The sequence below is a fragment of the Sebastes fasciatus genome, chromosome 5, assembly GCF_043250625.1.
Source record: "Sebastes fasciatus isolate fSebFas1 chromosome 5, fSebFas1.pri, whole genome shotgun sequence".
Classification (NCBI taxonomy): Eukaryota; Metazoa; Chordata; class Actinopteri; order Perciformes; family Sebastidae; genus Sebastes; species Sebastes fasciatus.
In genome coordinates this window covers 35,297,922-35,317,940 of record NC_133799.1, presented here as the reverse complement: position 1 = coordinate 35,317,940, position 20,019 = coordinate 35,297,922, and the positions used below count along the sequence as shown (strand labels likewise).

Sequence of the window (20,019 nt, the reverse complement as noted above, 5' to 3'; positions counted from 1 at the left end):
CATAGAAGTTCACCTGAACTCTGGAGCATTGTATTACACCACAGGTGTGGGCTGTATAAACCAAGCAGTGCATATTACGGTTAGGCAAACTAGTTTCCACGCTTTGACCCACTGAGGGTCTGGGGTCACATACACTGCTAAAAACACTCATATACTACAAAACAGATGTGAAAGATTAACATTTATAATACTCGGGCTGCACGATCCAACTCTTCCTTTCCTTACATCAATTTTGATAATTAGGCTACTTAAAAATGACTTGGCTGCAAATAATACTGGACAAGGTCGGATTACCGACTGGGCGAAGGGAGCACAAGAAGACCCCAGACTTATTATGCCACAGTTTGTGATCATATGATTCATTGCAACCTTGTGCAGTATTATTTGGTTTGTTTGGTAATATGCTGAAGCACAATATACACCAAAATGATGGGTTCTCCTGCATTTGTACCCGTAATGTCCTTGTGTGTGATTATCTGATGCAAGGGAAGAGGGTAGTATCCCAACTTGCTGGGATGGGTAATGCAATATAATAGAACATAGACAACATAGCCCATGTGCACTATGCACTTAGAATGGGAGAAATGAGGGGTCAACAGGGGCCGACAGCTGGATGCTATAACCTTACCACTGTCTGACATTTTTGCAGCATTGATAGGAATGATGTAATGTTGTTAATCCTACAACAATTTTTTATTGATATGTTCTGTGATGTTCTGTTTTAACAGTTACCTTATTGTTTTTACTTTTACCTCATCTGCTTTCCTTGTCTTGTGAAGCACTTTGTAACATATGTTTTGAAAAGTGCTAAATACATAAATGTATTATTATTATTATTATTATTATGCCGTATAATGTAAAATAACACTGTTGGGGATCTTTGACCTAACTCCGGTTTACCACTTCCGGTATGTTCAAATGCCCTTCAGAATAAAATCAAGCAAAATGCAATTTTATAATCCGTCACCATTAATGTAGATGGGTGACTGATTTCAAGGGTTTACGTGTTTTTTCTTGATTCACAGTAAAAGGCATGCCCGTAAGGAGTATTTTAGATATGTGATTTGTTTGCAATTTTGTGGCAAATCTGTTTGGATTGAGGAGATAACACTTTTATTCTGAAGGATGCTGGGCGGAAGAAGTGTTGTTGTTGCTGCTGGCGGGCAGGAGACAGTTTGGGTGTGGAGGTAAAGAGATAAACACTCGCAGAGTTGGACCAATTTTACTGAACACACGGACAATGTCTCGGTTTAAAAGAGCGGGTCCGGTGGACTCTCTGGCGGGCTTCAGGACGGAGCCGACGACGGAGCCGACCGTCCCTTCCGGTCTGCTGAAGGCAGCCAGGAAGAGCGGCCAGCTCAACCTGTCCGGCCGAGGGCTCACACAAGGTAACTAGTCCCAGCTCCACCTGTCCGGGTTAGGGCTAACACAAGTTAACTAGTCCCAGCTCCACCTGTCCGGGGTAGGGCTAACACAAGGTAACTAGCCCCAGCTCCACCTGTCCGGGTTAGGGCTAACACAAGGTAACTAGTCCCAGCTAAACCTGTCCGGGTTAGGGCTAACACAAGGTAACAGTCACCAGTTAGCTAGCTTAAGTTACATAGTTACACTGAAAGTATTAAAGGTCCAAATAGTGCTAAAACGTGGATAAAATGATTGGAGTGAAATACGAAAAGAAAAAGACATTCATTTAAATGAGTATGACAGTGTTTACAGTTCGAGACAGACAAATGAATGAAGTGTATTCATCTTGTTTTTCATTATTTTCCTCCAATCTAGCTAAGCTATGCTTATGATTTATGAAAGTTATGTTAATTGAAGTGAAGTATAACATTGATCTAATGATGATCAGATATGCTCTTAGGAACAGTTTTCTTTCAGCCACACCACATCAGACATGATGGTACATGATCTATAACTGACATCAGCTGATGTTGGGTACTGCATGCTACATTAAATGAATGTGACTGTCATACCACACACCTCAGGGCCATACCTCCTCTCCTGCTGGGTGACGTTCATTTATGCTCTAGTCTGGTGGCACCAAGGTTTTGTCATTTGGATAAAGATAAGTGAGAATGGGTTTCCAGATCTTAATAACAGTATTGGGCTTCCCTGTCAGATTCTAGCAGATCCTTTTCTATATTAAAGGTCCCATATTGTAAAAAGTGAGATTTTCATGTCTTTTATATCATAAAGCAGGTTTAAGTTAGATATAAATACTGTTAAACTATCAAAACGCTCAATATACGGAGAAACACTTACTGCCCATATTCAAAAATTGTGCGTTTGAAACAAGCCATTAGGATTTCTGTCTATTTGTGATGTCACAAATATACAGTATTTAGACCATTACACTGTTTTAAAGGTAAACATTCTCAATGTGTCCCAGTTTATTTCCTGTTGCAGTGGATGTAAATAACATCAGCTGACAGGAAATAAACATTCACCCAAACTGTTGCCTAGCAATGCAATTCCGTTGAAATGCACTAAAACTGAGCGTTTCAGACAGAGTATGAATACAGGCATATTCAGGCAGACAGTAAGAGGAAAATATATATATATATATTTTTTAACATTACAACATGTAAACATGTTCTAGTAGAAACACAAAATACAAGTATGAACCTGAAAATGAGCATGATATGGGACCTTTAAGCATTCTAGTAAGTTCACCAACCAGCTTTTAAATACAGGTACTGCATCATTGTTCCACAAGCTCACAATGTTTTTTTTTGGCGATGCTATATTGTAATGCCCTTATAGCTGCCAATGGTTTAAGCCTAGAATGGCTATTGCTTGGTCAGTGGAAAGATCACATTTGTATGCTTCTGAGTGCAAATGAAAAATGTCACACCAGATATTATTATTCTTTGTGCAATGCCAGAATAGATGGGCTAGGGAGGATCCATCTGCACATTTGCATTTAGGGCAGGTTTAAGACACTGAATGGTCAAATAAATGAATGTAATTTGATGTAGGAATAGTGTAGTCTATGCAAACTATCTTATATTGGATTATAAGGATGCAGTGATCCAACGTTTTCAGTGTGTGGAAGTGACTGGGATCATTCTTTTATATGTAAAGCAAAATCAGGCTTGACTTAAACATTGCTTTCCTAACAAATATACATTTATTGAATTGTTCTTTATTGTTAAAATAATAAATTGTACACCAGCAACTTGGTAAAAAAAATCTTCAAAATGAACAGCGATCACAATTGAAATGCAAGCCTTTTTAATAAGGAATTAAAATTCCAGTCTATACTGTATATAGTATATAAACATAGAATTGAATTGATGGGCTCCATTGTCACCGATACCCGATCCAGCTACTTGAGTCAGTATATCGGCCTGATATCCGATCCGATCCGATGCGGTATCGGTATCGGTGCATCCCTATTGCATTAGCTGGTGCCTTGAATGGATAGAACAGAAGTGTATACTCTGCATCTCATCTGAGATTCTCAGGTTTTTTTAAGATGATTTGTGGTGTACAGCTGTATAGTGTATATATAATGCCATGTAAATAGATCTACAAATCGGGATACTTGGGTTTTTTTTAGCTAGGAGCACTTTCCATGAGAGTGTGCAAATCACAAAAGGGTGGGTATGTTTCGAAACTCTGTATATTCAGTTGGACATAGTTTCTTGTCTGCAGATGCATAAAGAGATGTGATGCTGGAACGCCATATTTGTCTTTCAGTTGAGATCCATCTAGATCTGGACCAAAGCAGCTCTGTGACAGAAAGATGATACTGAAAACCAGAATTGTTCCTCTTTAACCAGCTAAATGTGTGTGTGTGTCTCAGTCCCTCAGGACGTGTATCGTCTTAACGTCGACACACCAGAGGAGGCCCACCAGAACGTGTCCTTCGGAACGTCAGATCGCTGGTGGGAACAGGCTGACCTCACCAAACTGCTGCTCTCATCCAATCAGCTCACACAACTGTCTGATGACATCAGACTACTGCCTGCACTCACTACGCTGGATGTAAGTGACACCAACTCAGTCAGTAGTGGGAAGCCTGACTCAGGAACTCCTCCACTGAGTAATACATACACATTGTACTCATGACAAAAAAACAAGAGTTCAAAAAAATATATTGACATCCGAATTAATTGCACGAAAAAACCCACCCCCGGCGTGTAAAGGCCTACACTCTTTAATTCTCTAACTATAGAACCTGCTATGTACTGAGACACTAACTCACTGAACTCACTAAATACATACAGTAGCATCTATTGTTACTTGAGACATCAGTAGCATTAACTCTATCTGTTCAACTCAAATGTTCATTTTGTTCTGGCAGCTCCATGACAACCAGCTGAGAAGTTTACCCAGTGCTTTGGGAGAACTGCAGGAGCTCCAGCAACTGCGACTCAAGTACACCCCCCCCCCCCACACACACACACACACACACACACACACACACACACACACACACACACACACACACACACACACACACACACACAGTGCAGACCTAATATTGGATGTATCCAAGCTTTTGAATTGTACGGAGCCTCCCGAGACCCCTAGGAGAATTTCTTATTAAGTCGTGCCCTCGAGTTAGGTATCTCGAACGAGTTACTTCATAGTGCACTTCTTCCAATCATTCCTGATTCGAGATCTCGCCTATTTTTGACGCAAGCTGCCCGGTTCACATCAACAACGGAGAGTGAAAGTGATCTATTGACTGTATATTGACATCATACCAGCAACATTACTACAGTTTCAATGTCTGTATCTGTAGAATATGTTACATAGATGAAAAAAAGTAAAAACTTGTTCTTAAATCAACACTTCCTGCTTTCATTTCAAAATAAAAGCCCTCGCGTTTTTTTTTCTGTGGACAGAATTCCTTCAATTGTTAATACAAGGCTTTTATTCTGAAATATTGGCAGGACAGTGTTGTTCAACATACAGTGACTTGCACGGTTCCATGAATGAATATAGTACGGGGTTTTAATTGTGGATTATTACTATTATTTGCAAAATACCATACGTTTCTTAACCTTTCTCTGTCTAAAATAAATATAAATGACATTTATAATGAAATTAAATGGCCATTATGAAAGGCAAACTATGTAGAAAGAAAGGGGCTGACAGCAGCAGCAGAAACGCAGCAGACACGCAGCTGGTCTGAACACCCGACGCGTGAATCACGCAGCTGCCACGCGACCCAGCCACCACGCGACACAGCCACCACGCGACGCAGCCACCACGCGACGCCACGCGCTCCTGACGTTCCCAGTGTGGACGGAGTGTTAGTGGGACTAACCACTGAGAGGCAAACAATAACTAAAATCTAATGTGTGTGTTCTCCTGTGTGGCCAGTCAAAACCAGCTGACATCACTGCCAGTGGAGGTGTGTACTCTGAAGAACCTCTGTAGCATCTCACTCCAGCAAAACCTGCTGGAAAGCCTGCCAGAGGAACTGGGACAACTGGAGAAGCTGACACAGCTGGTAACTAACAACATACTGCATGTACTGTAGTGTGTTACGTTCTCCCACCAGGCTTTTTTCTGCCGTGTTGTGTGATTGGCTGACTGAGATGTCCTGTCTGTTGTGATTGGTTGAAGGACCTGTCCAACAACCATCTGAAGGGCCTGCCCTCCAGCCTGGGCCGTCTCACCCGTCTGCAGACCCTGAACCTGGGTCACAACAAGCTCAGCTGTCTGCCTGACAGCCTGGCCCAGCTCACAAGTAAGACCAGCCAGTGTGAAAATGTCCTCACTGTCACATCCCTACTGTATATAAAGATGGGCGAGATGACAGCTGCCCAGAAATGCAGCCAAAGCATCTGGATCACCCCCTTGTGGCTGGCTGCAGTATAGCTCATAAAGCCGCCCCTCCCCCTACATGATAGCGGATGGGACATGGGCCAAACTAAAAAGTCAAAGTACACACCAAATATATTTTTCCCAAAGATGGTTTCTGTCATTTTAGGTCGGTGTTATCACGCTGATGTTTGTTCAAGTGTTTATTCATCTGATAAGTTTGGTTTTAATTAGCAATTTGATGCTATAAAAAGGGGATGAGACGTCATGATTGACAGCTGCTCTGAGTGAAGTAGTCACGGAGCCGGAGACTTGGGAGTTGTACAAAAGAGGAGTAGTAACTTTAAAGGTCCCATATTGTAAAAAGGGAGATTTTCATGTCTTTTATATTATTAAGCAGGTTTAAGTGCTATATAAATACTGTTAAACTAGCAAAATGCTCAATATACAGAGAAATACACACAGCCCAGCACAAATTGTGCGTTTGAAACAAGCCGTTAGGATTTCTGTCCATTTGTGATGTCACAAATATACAATATTTAGATCATTACAGGGTTTTAAATGTAAACATTCTAAATGTGTCCCAGTTTATTTCCTGTTGCAGTGTACGTAAATAACATCAGCTGACAGGAAGTAAACATGGACCCAAGCTCTTGCCTAGCAACACAATTTCGTTGAAATGCCCTAATATAGAGCGTTTCAAACGGAGCGTTTCAGACAGAGGGTAAATACAGGTATATTTAGGCAGACAGAATGAGGAAAATAATGTGTTTTTTGAACATTACAGCATGTAAACATGTTCTATTAGAAACACAAAATACAAGTATGAACCTGAAAATGAGCACGATATGGGACCTTTAACTTTCCATAGCCGTCACAAGTCTGTGTAATAGAACATGTGTGAATGTGGGTTAGGGTTTGGGTTAGGTACCAGACCAGAGAAGCTCTGAAACACTGACGGCCCTGTAGAGTATCTGTTTGACCGACTTCTGACTTCATTCCACAGATGTTAAGCTGTTGGACTGCAGCAACAACCAGCTGACTGACATTCCCGCCAGCCTATCAGAGATGGTCGCTCTGGAGCAGCTCTACCTCAGACACAACCAGCTCCGCCTCCTCCCAAAGGTCCTCGCACCGGAGCTCAAGGTAACCACAGCAACATGAGTTTCTCCCAGGTGTAAAGCTGGTTCGTGGTGTGGATAATGCTGACTGTTTAGCAAGCTAGCTAGCTTACTAGTCAGCTGCTAAATAAGATTAAACAACTTAATGCTTCAACCACACACTCTTGTCACAGTGCAGGAAAGAACTGCTATGGCTAGATCGATTTACCGGATTGTGTAATGTGCTCGTCCACAGTGAAGAGAGGGAAAGCTTGTGCTGTGCTGTGATTGTAATGCTACACTAGATTTGTTACATAAGAGCGAGAGCATTATGGGTAATGTCTAATAAATAAAGTTACATGCAAATATGATTCAAATTACATTCTTCAGTTTGTTTAATTTATGTAAAAAAATGGGAAACAAGTCATTTAAAAAAAAAAAAAATATTAATCTGGAGGCTATACACTGATCAGCCATAACATTATGACCACTGACAGATGAACTGAATAACATTGATTATCTCGTTACCGTGGCACCTGGCAGTGGGGGGGATATATTAGACAGCAAGTGAACATTTTGAACTTTGTGTTGGAAGCAGAAAAAATGGGCCAGCGTTTAAGGATGTGAGGGACTTTGACGAGGGCCAGATTGTGATGTCTAGACGACTGGGTCAGAGCATCTCCAGAAATGCAGCTCTTGTGGGATGTTCCCGGTCTGCAGTGGTCAGGACCTACCAAAAGTGGTCCAAAGAAGGAAAACCGATGAACCGGCAACAGGGTCAGACCCGAGGCTCATTGATGCACGTGGGTGGCGAAGGCTGGCCCGTTTTGTCCGATCCAATAGAAGAGCTACTGCAGCTCAAATTGGTGAAAAAGTTAATGCTGGTTCCGATAGAAAGGTGTCGGAACACACAGTGCATCGCAGTTTGTTGCGTATGGAGCTGCGTAGCCACAGACCAGTCAGGGTGACCATGCTGTCCACCGCCAAAAGCGCCTACAATGGGCACGTCGCGAGCATCAGAACTGGACCACAGAGCAATGGAAGAAGGTGGCCCGCTCTGATGAATCACGTTTTCTTTTACATCATGTGGATGGCAACAAGTTGGAGGTGTCAACTCAGCCTCCAAATTCTCCAGATCTCAGTCCAATGGAGCATCTGTGGGATGTGCTGGACAAACAAGTCCGATCCACGGAGGCCCCACCTCGCAACTTACAGGACTTAAAGGATCTGCTACTGACGGCTTGGTGCCAGATACCACAGCAGACCTTCAGAGGTCTAGTGGAGTCCATGCCTCGACGGGTCAGGGCTGTTTTGGCAGGCAAAAGGGGGACAAACTCAATATTAGGCAGGTGGTCATAATGTTATGACTGATCGGTGCCACCCCAAGGTGGCAACGCTATCATGGTAAACAGTAACTGCCCGTCAGCGGTGATATGAATGGAGTATAGAATATGAATAAACATGCTGTCACTTTCTGAATCTATTTTATGTTAACAATAAACACAGACTGAGTCATACCTTTCTGACTTCTTTCGTTTTCCAGTAGTTGTAGTTTATGCAAGTGCTGTCCACTGGAAAGGAGCGATCCATTACTCCATTCATATCACCGCTGACAGGCAGTAACTGTTTACCGTGATGACGCTGCCACCTTGTGGTTTCCCGGCGTGCTCTCGCAATATACGCCTGCATGAGCAAGTTACAGTGTTTTTTTCATCATGTTATATAGCCTCCAGAATTATATTAACTAGGGCTGTCAAAGTTAACGCGATAATAACGCATAAACGCAAATTTGTTTTTACGCCACTAATTTCATTAACGCAATTGATCTTTCGGAGGTTGTAGCGGGCTCAATTTTAAAGCTGGAGTGGCATCATATGAAACTAGAAAACCTGAGGAATCCACTGCTATCAACCATGTCATGCTAGCTTGTCGCGAAGGACGTTAAATAACGCTCCAAAGTTAGGCTAAATTTTAGGGACCTTTGACCTCTGACCTCAAGATATGTGAATGTAAATGGGTTCTATGGGTACCCACGAGTCTCCCCTGTACAGACATGCCCACTTTATGATAATCGCATACAGTTTGGGGCAAGTCATAGTCAAGTCATCACACTGACACACTGACAGCTGTTGTTGCCTGTTGGGCTGCACTTTGCCATGTTATGATTTGAGCATATTGTTTTATGCTAAATGCAGTACCTGTGAGGGTTTCTGGACAATATCTGTCATTGTTTTGTGTTGTTAATTGAATTCCAGTAATAAATATATACATACATATGCATAAAGCAGCATATTTGTCCACTCTCATGTTGATAAGAGTATGAAATACTTCACAAATCTCCCTTTAAGGTACATTTTCAATGGATAAAAAATGTGCAATTAATTTGTGATTGATTGGGATTAAATATTTTAATCGATTGCCAGCCCTAATAATAATGTTGGTCGTTGTTCCCCTTTAAATTATGTTAATATATTCTAATTGTGTGTGTGTGTGTGTGTGTGTGTGTGTGTAGGAGTTGTATGTGGGGAACAACCGCATTGAGCAACTGGAGACGGAGCAGCTGGCGTGCCTGAAAGCCATCTCTCTTCTAGAACTCCGAGACAACAAGATCAAAACCCTCCCTGAACAGATCACCTTACTGAGCACGCTCACACGCCTCGACCTCACCAACAATGATGTCACCACGTAGGTCAACGGCGTTGTGACACCGGTTAACTGTTTTTGCCCATGAGCCAAACTCAACACATGATTGAAGTATCCAGTCTGTAACAAATCTAACTAACACTCAATCTCTGCCATCAGAATACATTTACACACTCCTGCACTATATTCAAATTCTGGATGTTGAGTGATATAATCAATAGACGCTGTCAATCAGGGCTGCACAATTAATCAAATGTTAATCGTGATCACGATTTTGGCTTCCCACAATTAAATGAACACGATCGACTGCGATATTGACGTTTAAAACGCGTGCTCAGCTCATAGAAAACTGCTGCATAAATCAAGCGCTTCTTAAAGTAACAGCTAGAGATGAACCGTCAATCAGCAGCCGATTGAAGCCGGCCGGTTTTCAGCAGTCTCGTATATCTGTCCACATATTTTTGCCGGTCACACACACACACACACGTGTGCAGCCGCCACATGACGGTTTTACGTTGTCACACAGCGGCAAAGTCAGTAACGTCACAGACACGCACAACATGTCGTCGGTGTGGAAGTTCTTCAGTGTGAGTGAAGAAGACATAAAGCTGCAATTTGTCACAACTGTAAGTCCAAAATAAGCCGTGGAGGAACAACCTTAAAAACATCTGGAACAACTAACATAATCAGAGACTTATTATATTGTAATTCATTCCCATGATGCTGCTCAGAGTATCACAGTGACCGACTCGTCTGCTGACAGCGCGGAGCTACAAAGCTCCGTTAACGGAGGTTCCGTTGTGTTACACTGTGGTGCGTTCAAGCTCTACTCAGTAAAATGTGTTTTGGGCAATGGTAAATTATAACGCTATCATGATGCGTTCAAATGTAATCTTGTAAAATTATGTTTTTGGCGAGAAACTTGAATAAATCCAGTTGTTTGAAGGGGACAACTGGATTTATTTGAAGAAGTTAAGCAATATAAAATAGATGATAGAGAGAGAATTATGACCTGTTTAACTTCCTAACACTAACTCTAAGCAGCTTATAATATATAATTAGAACTACTAATGCCAATATTTCTTTTTATCAAAGCAAATACTTAAATGAATATTAGTGCTGTCAATCGATTCAAATATTGAATCGCGATTAAACGCATGATTGTCTGTAGTAAATCGCGAATAATTGCAAATTAATCACATTTTTTATCTGATCAAAATGTACCTTAAAGGGTGATTTGTCAAGTATTTAATACTCTTATCAACATGGGAGTGGGCAAATATGCTGCTTTATGCAAATATATATGTATATATTTATTATTGGAAATCAATTAACAACACAAAACAATGACGGATATTGTCCAGAAACCCTCACAGGTACTGCATTTAGCATAAAACAATATGCTCAAATCATAACATGGCAAACTGCAGCCCAACAGGCAACAACAGCTGTCAATGTGTCAGTGTGCTGACTTGACTATGACTTGCCCCAAACTGCATGTGATTATCATAAAGTGTTTGTAAAGGGGAGACTCGTGGGTACCCATAGAACCCATTTACATTCACATATCTGGAGGTCAGAGGTCAAGGGACCCCTTTGAAAATGACCATGACAGTTTTTCCTCGCCAAACTTTCGGTGCGTTATTTAACCTGGTACCAATGGATTCCTTAGGTTTTCTGTGCCCGCTACAATCTCCGAAAGATCAATTGCGTTAATGCGTTAAAGAAAATAGTGCCGTTAAAACAAATTTACGTTAACGCTGACAGCCCTAATAAAAATACAATCATTTATTTCCTAATCATTTGAATTGTGTGTTTTTATGCAAATAACTACTATAGATGACTATACCAAAGTAAAATCATAATATTTTATTACACGGCTGTGTTGAATACTCGATTCTGATTGGTCAATCAGAGCATTCTGTGGTCTGTAATTTCTGTATAACAGACCGTTGCTATGGGCGCAGCTCTGTTGTCGGACTCTGGCGGACCATTTTTGTGTCAAAATATTGATTTCTTCAGTAAGCAGCTGTGTAATAAGCAGGATAATGTAAAGCTGGTGGGACATTGTTGTGAAAGAATCCCCTTCAGGGCGATGCTGCACCCCTCGCATCGCCTTGTCAGGGATTCTTTCACAACAGTGACCGGCTCGCTGTACATTATCCCTTACATAACATAATAACAACACGGTTGGAATGTAGCACAACATGGAAGTGAAAGCAGAGCTCTGTTTTTTTAAATGCGAAATTGCAATAAAAATATTTTGTCCCTAAAATCTGAGTAATCGTGATAAATAATCGTGAGCTCAATATTGATAAAAAAAATAATCGGGATTAGCATTTTGGCCAGAATCGTGCAGCCCTGCTGTCAGTACATCGTTGTCACCTGAGTTTCAGGTATTTCATGTGAATGGGATCTTTCTCTGTCAGTCTTCCAGCTTCTCTCAGCCTGCTGCCCAAACTGAACGTGTTGCTGTTGGAGGGAAACCCTCTGAGAGGAATCAGGAGAGACCTGCTCGCTGTAGGTGACACACTGACACACAGAGGAGATAACGCAGTGGTAGTTCAGCCATTACGAACACTCTCTGAAATCACAGTGTTAGAGATTTACAGTGATTTTAAACTTAGAGGTGTGTGTGTGTGTGTGTGTGTGGTATCAGTTGGTAATGTAGTGCCTTATAACTGCTTGCACTCCTTCTGTTGTCCTCATCACAGAAAGGAACCAATGAGCTTCTGGAATATCTAAGAGGAAGAATTACAGGTACGCTTCACTTTTTGTGATGACTTGAAACACGTTTTCACCACTGAAACTAAAAAGGGCTGAAACGGTTCCATCAAAACTCTGTAACCTGTTCATGAGACGTGTCAGACCCATTTCCGTTGCCTTGCCATGCCATGGACAACAACCTTTTTTCTGATTCTGATTCTAATTGACTACGTTGTGGCCTGTGGTGACCTCTAGGATAATCACAGCATCATGAAACTTTACAGTCACAAACTAGAGACCTAGAGCATTCAGAGTATGGATGGCTTTCCTTGGTAGATTAACAATCCAATCGCCGAAAAATGCATCTCCAAAATGTCAAAAGTTTTTGATCCCAAATCACAGCATTGCTTTTTCTACGGTGTTCCTCAAGGTCTTGGTGTTTTAATGTGGTATTTTGGAGGGATTATTGTTGTTTTTACCAATTCTCGAGTAGTAAAAAATGGTTAAATTTAGCACTAAATCTGTGTAACAAATGGTATCGACACAAAAATTGCTGCAACAATTAATGAGACATAATAGAGCATGAGGATGGTCATCATATACTTATATCATAATGTTCTAAACCCTTATACACTTTTACAATTCATTTTATTCAATTATTAATTTATTCAATTCAAATTAATCTTCAGGTTCCCAGCTTTCAGATGATGTACACCACTTCTATGTGACATCTACTATTGACCTGCTATCTCGCACTGAAGACATATCACATTTTTTATCTGTTCAAAATGTACCTTAAAGGGAGATTTGGCAAGTATTAAATACTCTTATCAACATGGGAGTGGACAAATATGCTGCTTTATGCAAATGTATGTATGTATTTATTACTGGAAATCAATTAACAATACAAAACAATGACAGATATTGTCCAGAAACCCTCACAGGTACTGCATTTAGCAAAAACAATATGCTCAAATCATAACATGGCAAACTGCAGCCCAACAGGCAACAACAGCTGTCGTGTGTCAGTGTGCTGACTTGACTATGACTTGCCCCCAACTGCATGTGATTATCATAAAGTGGGCATGTCTGTAAAGGGGAGACTCGTGGGTACCCATAGAAGCCATTTACATTCACATATCCAGAGGTCAGAGGTCAAGAGACCCCTTTGGAAATGGCCGTGACAGTTTTTCTTCGCCAACATTTTGCGCAAATTTGGAGCGTTATTCAGCCTCGTTACAATGGCATGGTTGGTACCAATGGATTCCTGAGGTTTTCTAGTTTCATATGATGCCAGTATCTTCACTCCGAATGACCGATTGTGTCAATGCGTTAAAGAAATTAGTGGCATTAAAATTAATTTGTGTTAACGCGTTATTATCTCATTAACTTTTACAGCCTTATGTGTGATGTGCTCAATGCTGCTCATCCACCTGGATAGAAATCTTCAAGATTCATTACATTTCTACAATTCATCAAACATTGCAGATTAATTATAGGGATTATGTATAGACAATATTGTTAAGTAAAACAGAGTTTTGCAGAATGAAGAGATTCTATTGTATTTAGTAACTGCATTTTGCACCCAATTAACCAAATGAACAGCAAAACAGAATGAAACCCCAACGTTTCCAAATGAACTTTATTTTCCATGTGTGTGTGTGTGTGTTGCAGAGGATCCTGAGAGAGCAGATGAAGGACCGACAGCTATGACGTTACCCAGCCAGGCCAGGGTTAATGTACACAGCATTAAAACTCTCAAGTTATTGGACTACAGGTTAGTGATGCACTCATGTGTTAACCTTTAGGGGACACGCCTTCATCAGAGCATGGTGATTATATGCATACTTGTCAGTTACTGTTTGTACTTGGACTTAATATAATGGTAGCAAACCGGAATGATACTTTAAAGTTGCATATCGTATATATTAATACATTTCAGAGTAACTTTGTGTGTGTGTGTGTTTGTGTTTAGTGAGAAGCAGGCAGCTGATATTCCAGATGAGGTGTTTGATGCTGCAGCGGATCAGAGTGTTACCACCGTTAACTTCAGCAAGAACCAGCTGATCGCCATACCCCCCAGGTACACACACACACACACACACACACACACACAGCGCAGGTGAGGTCCATGGAGGTTTTAAATTTGTAAAACTTTCCTTGAGAGTCTATCGGCCGAGCGGGAACTTGCGGGCGGGGCAAACAGGAGAAACACTGTTGCGCGTATTCAGTGGGCATGCTTTCAGTATATTGTAATTCAAGTGTTCTGAGAGAAAACTAGACTTCTGCTCCTCTTCATGGCTCTGTTTTCAGGCTTTAGCCTGTGACGGGAGACTTTGACCAATCACAGGTCATTTCATTGAGAGAGCGTTCCTATTGGCTGTGCTCCGGTCATGTGACCAGAACTTGGCATTCCTTCACCAGATTTCACAATGGCGGCTGCGTCACAAACTTTCTCATTTTACAGCTAAACCGTGCACTACAAGATGATTCTGAAAACATTTGAGGAGAGAAATAGGCATTAACGTAACAGAATATTGATTCATATTTGATCAGCGCTGCCTAGTTTGACCGTTTGGTCGGAGTTCATGAGTGATTGACAGCCGGCTCTCGCAGACGGCAGATGGACAGCAGACCTCAGATCAGCTCTTACTGCTTGTTTTCCTCCGGTCTGTGAAATCTTGCAGATGCCGTTAGGAGCACCGGAGGACACAGAGGGACATGATTTTTTTCAGGTTACCTGTTTCATGTACTACTGTCACAATATAGTGACCGTTTTATAGAAATAACTTTTTTTTTAATCATATTTGCTCCATTCTCGCCTACTTCAGCTTTAACAGGCTATCTCATTCTTTTCATTTCCTCTCATCAGTTAAACAAACAGAATGTACGCTAGCCTTTCATATTAGCTTCAGAGTTATTAGTAGGCTACAGTTATCAGAACAATACGAACATTCAGGCTCCCTCATGTGGCTCAAAGGTGTACTGCAGATAAAAATGTTAAATAAAAGAATAAGGTAGAAATTCTGCAAATTTATTTGTCGACCCTAATAAAATCTCCCGTGTGTGCGCGCAGACTGGTGGAGTTCCTACCCTCAGTGTCAGACATCAATCTGGGTTTCAACAGACTGACCTGCTGTTCTCCTGACATCTGCAAGTTCCTGCAGCTGGCACACATCAACCTCAGGTACACACACACACACACACACACACACACATTTACAATGTATTAACATTGGAAGTAATTAGGGCCCGAGCACCGACGACGTCGGGCCGCGAGGACCCTATTGAAACTAGGAATTATTTTTCTTATCTCAAATGAATCGCATTTTTGAGGGCCTTAACATGCTCAAAAAGTTGTTAAATTTGGCACACTTGGACGCGGTGAAAAATATGATATTTTAATGGTCTCGCACTTGGGTGTTGCAAAATGGCTCGCTAGCGCCCCCTAGAAAGTTGGAAAAATTGAGCCCCTCGTTCTGGTTTCGGCTACATGTATGAAATTTGGCAGACAGATGTAACATGTGGAGAGGCACAAAAAAACCTCTAGGAGGTATACCCAAAACTCAACAGGAAGTCAGCCACATTGAATTCAATATGTGATTTTTTTCCCCCCATTTTTAGCATTTTATAGGCCGTGTACTTTAATGAACTCCTCCTACAGATTTGATTAGATCAACTTTAAATTGGGTCTTCTGCACCTTCTCATGGCTCTGTTTTCAGGCTTTAAAAAATCCAATCAAAATCAAGCGGTGCTCGGTATTTCCTCAACAGATCCCAACATGGCTGCCGGGTCACAAACTTTCTCATTTTACAGCCAAACCGTGCACTACAAGATGAATCTGAAAACATTTGAGGAGGGAAATAGGCATTAACGTAACAGAATATTGATTCATATTTGATCAGCGCTGCCTAGTTTGACCGTTTGGTCGGAGTTCGTGAGTGATTGACAGCCGACTCTCAGAGACGGCAGCTGGACGGCAGACTCCACCTCGGCTCTGATTGGTTGTTTTCCTCCGGTGTGTGAAATCTTGCAGATGCCGTTAGGAGTACCAGAGGACATGACTTTTTTTCAGGTTACCTGTCTCATGTACTACTGTCACGATATAGTGACCGTTTTATAAAAATAACTTTTCTTAATCATATTTGCTCCATTTCTACCCACTGCTGCTTTAAATGGAGCCTTTACCAAACATTGACATGACGGAGAATTCAATTAAAAAGCCAATACTTTATCAGACAGAATAATCCAGCAGTGTTAGAGGTCACATGTGTGGAAACAGGATTTTGATATAGAGCCTCCAGCGAAGGGGTTAATAATCTTTGTCCTGCCTCTTTTTCTTTCAGGAACAACCAGCTGACGGATTTACCATCTGAAATGAAGAACCTGACCAAACTGTGCTCCATCACCCTCAATCAAAACAGGTAACTCACTGATTCAGGACCAGTCCAACTCCGAACCTGTTTAGTTGAACTGAAGTTCATCATGTACGTTAGCTAGCGCAGTTTCATTTGATGGGTGTCTCAAAAAGAGCACCAATCATTTATTGATTTTATGCTAAAGGGGATGAGAGGAAGAGACACTGATGGAGGACATACAGCATATCAACAGTCCCATAATGTGTAGGGATAATTCAGTAACACTGCTCCTTCAATAATAGATCTATTGGGACATATAGATGATTAATATAGAATAATAACAGAACAGACATGAGGGGCAATACAAATTTTTTTTATTACAGAACTAATGAGACATGCTTTTGGAAAGGCTACTGCATTTTCCTTGAATATTAAAGCTGCAGTAGACAGTATATTTGTGTCATCATTGGGCAATAATTCCATAATAACCTTTCAGCATATTGTAATTCAAGTGTTCTGAGAGATAACTAGACTTCTGCACCTCCTCATGGCTCTGTTTTCAGACTTTAATAAAATCTAGCCCATAACGGGAGACTTTGACCAATCACAGGTCATTTCAGAGAGAGAGAGAGTTCCTATTGGCTGTGCTCCGGCCGGTGGGCGGTGCTTGGTATTTCCTCAACTGATCTCAACATGGCGGCTGGCTCACAAACTTTCTAATTTTACAGCTAAACCGTGCACTACAAGATGATTCTGAAAACATTTGAGGAGAGAAATAGGCATTAACGTAACAGAATATTGATTCATATTTGATCAGCGCTGCCTAGTTTGATCGTTTGGTCGGAGTTCGCGAGTGATTGACAGCCGGCTCTCATAGACGGCAGATGGACAGCAGACCTCAGATCAGCTCTTACTGCTTGTTTTCCTCCGGTCTGTGAAATCTTGCAGATGCCGTTAGGAGCACCGGAGGGGGCCAGAGGAGTGAGGATGTGTGGAAGCAGTATTAGCGGAACTAGAGTGAATCAATCAGCTACAATGTCTCCTACAGTTTGTCCACTCAGTCTTTTTACTGATCACAGGTTCAAGTCCTTCCCTGAAGTCCTCTATCAGATAGTTTCCTTGGAGACGGTGTTGCTGGGTAACAACCAGGTGCGCGAGGTGGACCCTCGTCGTCTAATGAAGTTGGACCATCTATCAACCCTGGATCTGTCGAACAACGACCTGATGAACGTCCCTCCTGAACTGGGCCTGTGTACCAGCCTCAGGTACGGTCCCGTACGTCGTCTCTGAGCTCCGTCACTGCAGCTCACCACCGGCTGCCGTCTCCGCTCACACCCCCGGTGTTCAGTGTTTTTCGTTATGTGATGTCCGCCACACTGTAGGAGTCAGATTATGATCATGAGATGTGATCATAATCTGACAAGAGTATTAAATACTTGACAAATCTCCCTTTAAGCTACATTTTGAACAGATAAAAAATTTGATTAATTTGCGATTAAATATTTTAATCGATTGACAGCCCTAATTTTTATTTAAGTATTTCCTTTGATAAAAAGAACTCTTGGCATTAGTAGTTCTAATTATATATTATAAGCCACTTAGAGTTAGTGTTGGGAAGTTAAACAGGTCATAATTCTCTCTCTATTATCAATATTATATCGGTGTAAAAACATCTCCTCCAAATAAATCCAGTTATTTGAAGTAGATAGTTTCTCGCCAAAAACTACATTTTACAAGATTACATTTGAACGCATCATGATAGCGTTATAATTTTCCATTGCCCAATACGAATTTACTGAGTAGAGCTTGAACGCACCATAATGTAACACAATGGAACCTCCGTTATCGGAGCTCTTTAGCTCCGTGCTGTCAGCAGACGAGTCAGTCACTGCGATACTCTGAGCAGCATCATATTTACATAAAGCAGCATATTTGTCCACTCCCATGTTGATAAGAGTATTTAATACTTGACAAATCTCCCTTAAGGTACATTTTATAAATAGATTAAAAAAAAAATTGCGTTTAGTGTGCGATAATCGCGATTAAATATTTGAATCAACTGACAGCCCTAATAATAGTAATGTTTTCTTTAGTTTATAATCATTTGAAAATAAGAATTGTGTTTTCGTCAGTTTAGAATGAGCCGTTTATATCTTCATAGGGCGCAGGTCCTCTTCACAGAGTCCTCCATGTTTCTACAGTAGCCCCAAACGGACAAACTAAACACCGGCTCTAGAGAGGGACATTCACGTTTTCGCGTCGGCCACCGTAGTTCTCCTACACGCTTTGCACACGGGAGAAGTTTCAGTTGGTTGCAATCTGCAACCTCACCGCTAGATTCCGCCAAATCCTACACACTGCACCTTTTAAAAAAAAGAAAAACAGGAAATTGTGTTTATTTTGAGGTTTTTTTTTTTTTTAAAACTGGTGAAAAATGGACTCCAAAATCAATCAATGTAAAATCTGTACTGTCCCTCAGGTGTCTCAGTCTGGAGGGGAATCCTTTCCGTTCACCAAGAGCAGCCATCGTGGCCAAAGGAACGGATGCAGTGATGGAGTACCTCCGCAGCCGCATACCTACATGAGCCCTGACCTCAGCTCGGACAGCTCCACCTCCATGCTCACAGATCCTTTCTTGTTTTTTTTTTAATCAACATTTAAATGCATCAACCAACAATCTGTTTGTTCTTTTATCTTTATGCTACACAAGTCTGCAACTCAACATCCACAGCTGTTTGTGTGTGCGTGTAAAATAGGGAATTCACCATACAGTCTGCTTTGAGAAGCAGACCGTTGCCAAAGTTTCCCTCTGAAGTTGAGATGGATGTGATGGATATTTCTGGACAATCAGATTCAAACTGATGCCTACATGTGTGACTGAAAAAAAAACAACATGACAAACGACACTTCTTTTAATAAAGTTGTTGCTAAGGAGTGGTGTGAATTGTAGAATAGTGTTGTTGTTTTTTTAGAATAGTGTTTTCCTCCGGTCTGTGAAACAGGTATAGATTGATGGATGGAAATGAAGCATGCTTGTGAAAGCCCCTTCTGGAGCAATCCATATCAAAACTATTAGAAACTGGAATCGGTGTAAACGAGAATGATTTTATTCACTTTTTCTTCTGCTAGTTAATATCTCTACACATATACAAGCTTTGCCTATTGCACAACAACACTTTGAAAGGACACGTGGCAGTTGGCAAATTAAACCTGAGACCCGATTTCCTAACACAGCCATCATTTTGTTTGACCAGTTCAGCACTTTTATTGAGAGATTAAAGGAACAGTGTGTAGGATTTAGGGAGATTTATTTGCAGAAATGGAATAAAATATTCATAAATGTGCTTTCATTAGTGTATATTCACCTGAAAATAAGAACCGTTGTGTGTTTTCGTTAGCTTAGAATGAGCTGTTTATATCTACATAG

The 20,019-nt window shown here is 41.2% G+C and overlaps 1 protein-coding gene across 2 annotated transcripts; it reads left to right on the top strand.

Annotated features, from left to right (window-relative positions):
- Positions 1–1,133: 1,133 nt before the first annotated feature.
- On the top strand, positions 1,134–19,524 carry lrrc40 (leucine rich repeat containing 40). Of its 2 annotated transcripts, XM_074636925.1 has the most exons (15): positions 1,134–1,388; positions 3,812–3,993; positions 4,313–4,386; positions 5,341–5,470; positions 5,587–5,710; positions 6,791–6,930; positions 9,397–9,569; positions 11,957–12,047; positions 12,242–12,287; positions 13,908–14,010; positions 14,209–14,316; positions 15,310–15,420; positions 16,581–16,658; positions 17,672–17,857; positions 19,072–19,524. In XM_074636925.1, the coding sequence occupies exons 1-15, from the start codon at positions 1,241–1,243 to the stop codon at positions 19,175–19,177; spliced, it is 1,800 nt and encodes a 599-aa protein (XP_074493026.1). In that variant the 5' UTR covers positions 1,134–1,240; the 3' UTR covers positions 19,178–19,524. The 2 variants fall into 2 exon arrangements, with proteins under 2 accessions (XP_074493026.1, XP_074493027.1); XM_074636926.1 differs by lacking the exons at positions 9,397–9,569; positions 11,957–12,047 and having other exon boundaries at positions 1,142–1,388.
- Positions 19,525–20,019: the final 495 nt, after the last annotated feature.

What these genes read in the sequence shown, in the direction of transcription:
- lrrc40 (XM_074636925.1), top strand. Translation starts at nt 1,241, where the DNA reads ATGTCTCGGTTTAAAAGAGCGGGTCCGGTGGACTCTCTGGCGGGCTTC. An exon ending in CAGCCTGGCCCAGCTCACAA is followed by an intron (nt 5,711 to 6,790) that starts GTAAGACCAGCC and finishes TTCATTCCACAG; the next exon opens with ATGTTAAGCTGTTGGACTGC. An exon ending in TCAGGAGAGACCTGCTCGCT is followed by an intron (nt 12,048 to 12,241) that starts GTAGGTGACACA and finishes TCCTCATCACAG; the next exon opens with AAAGGAACCAATGAGCTTCT.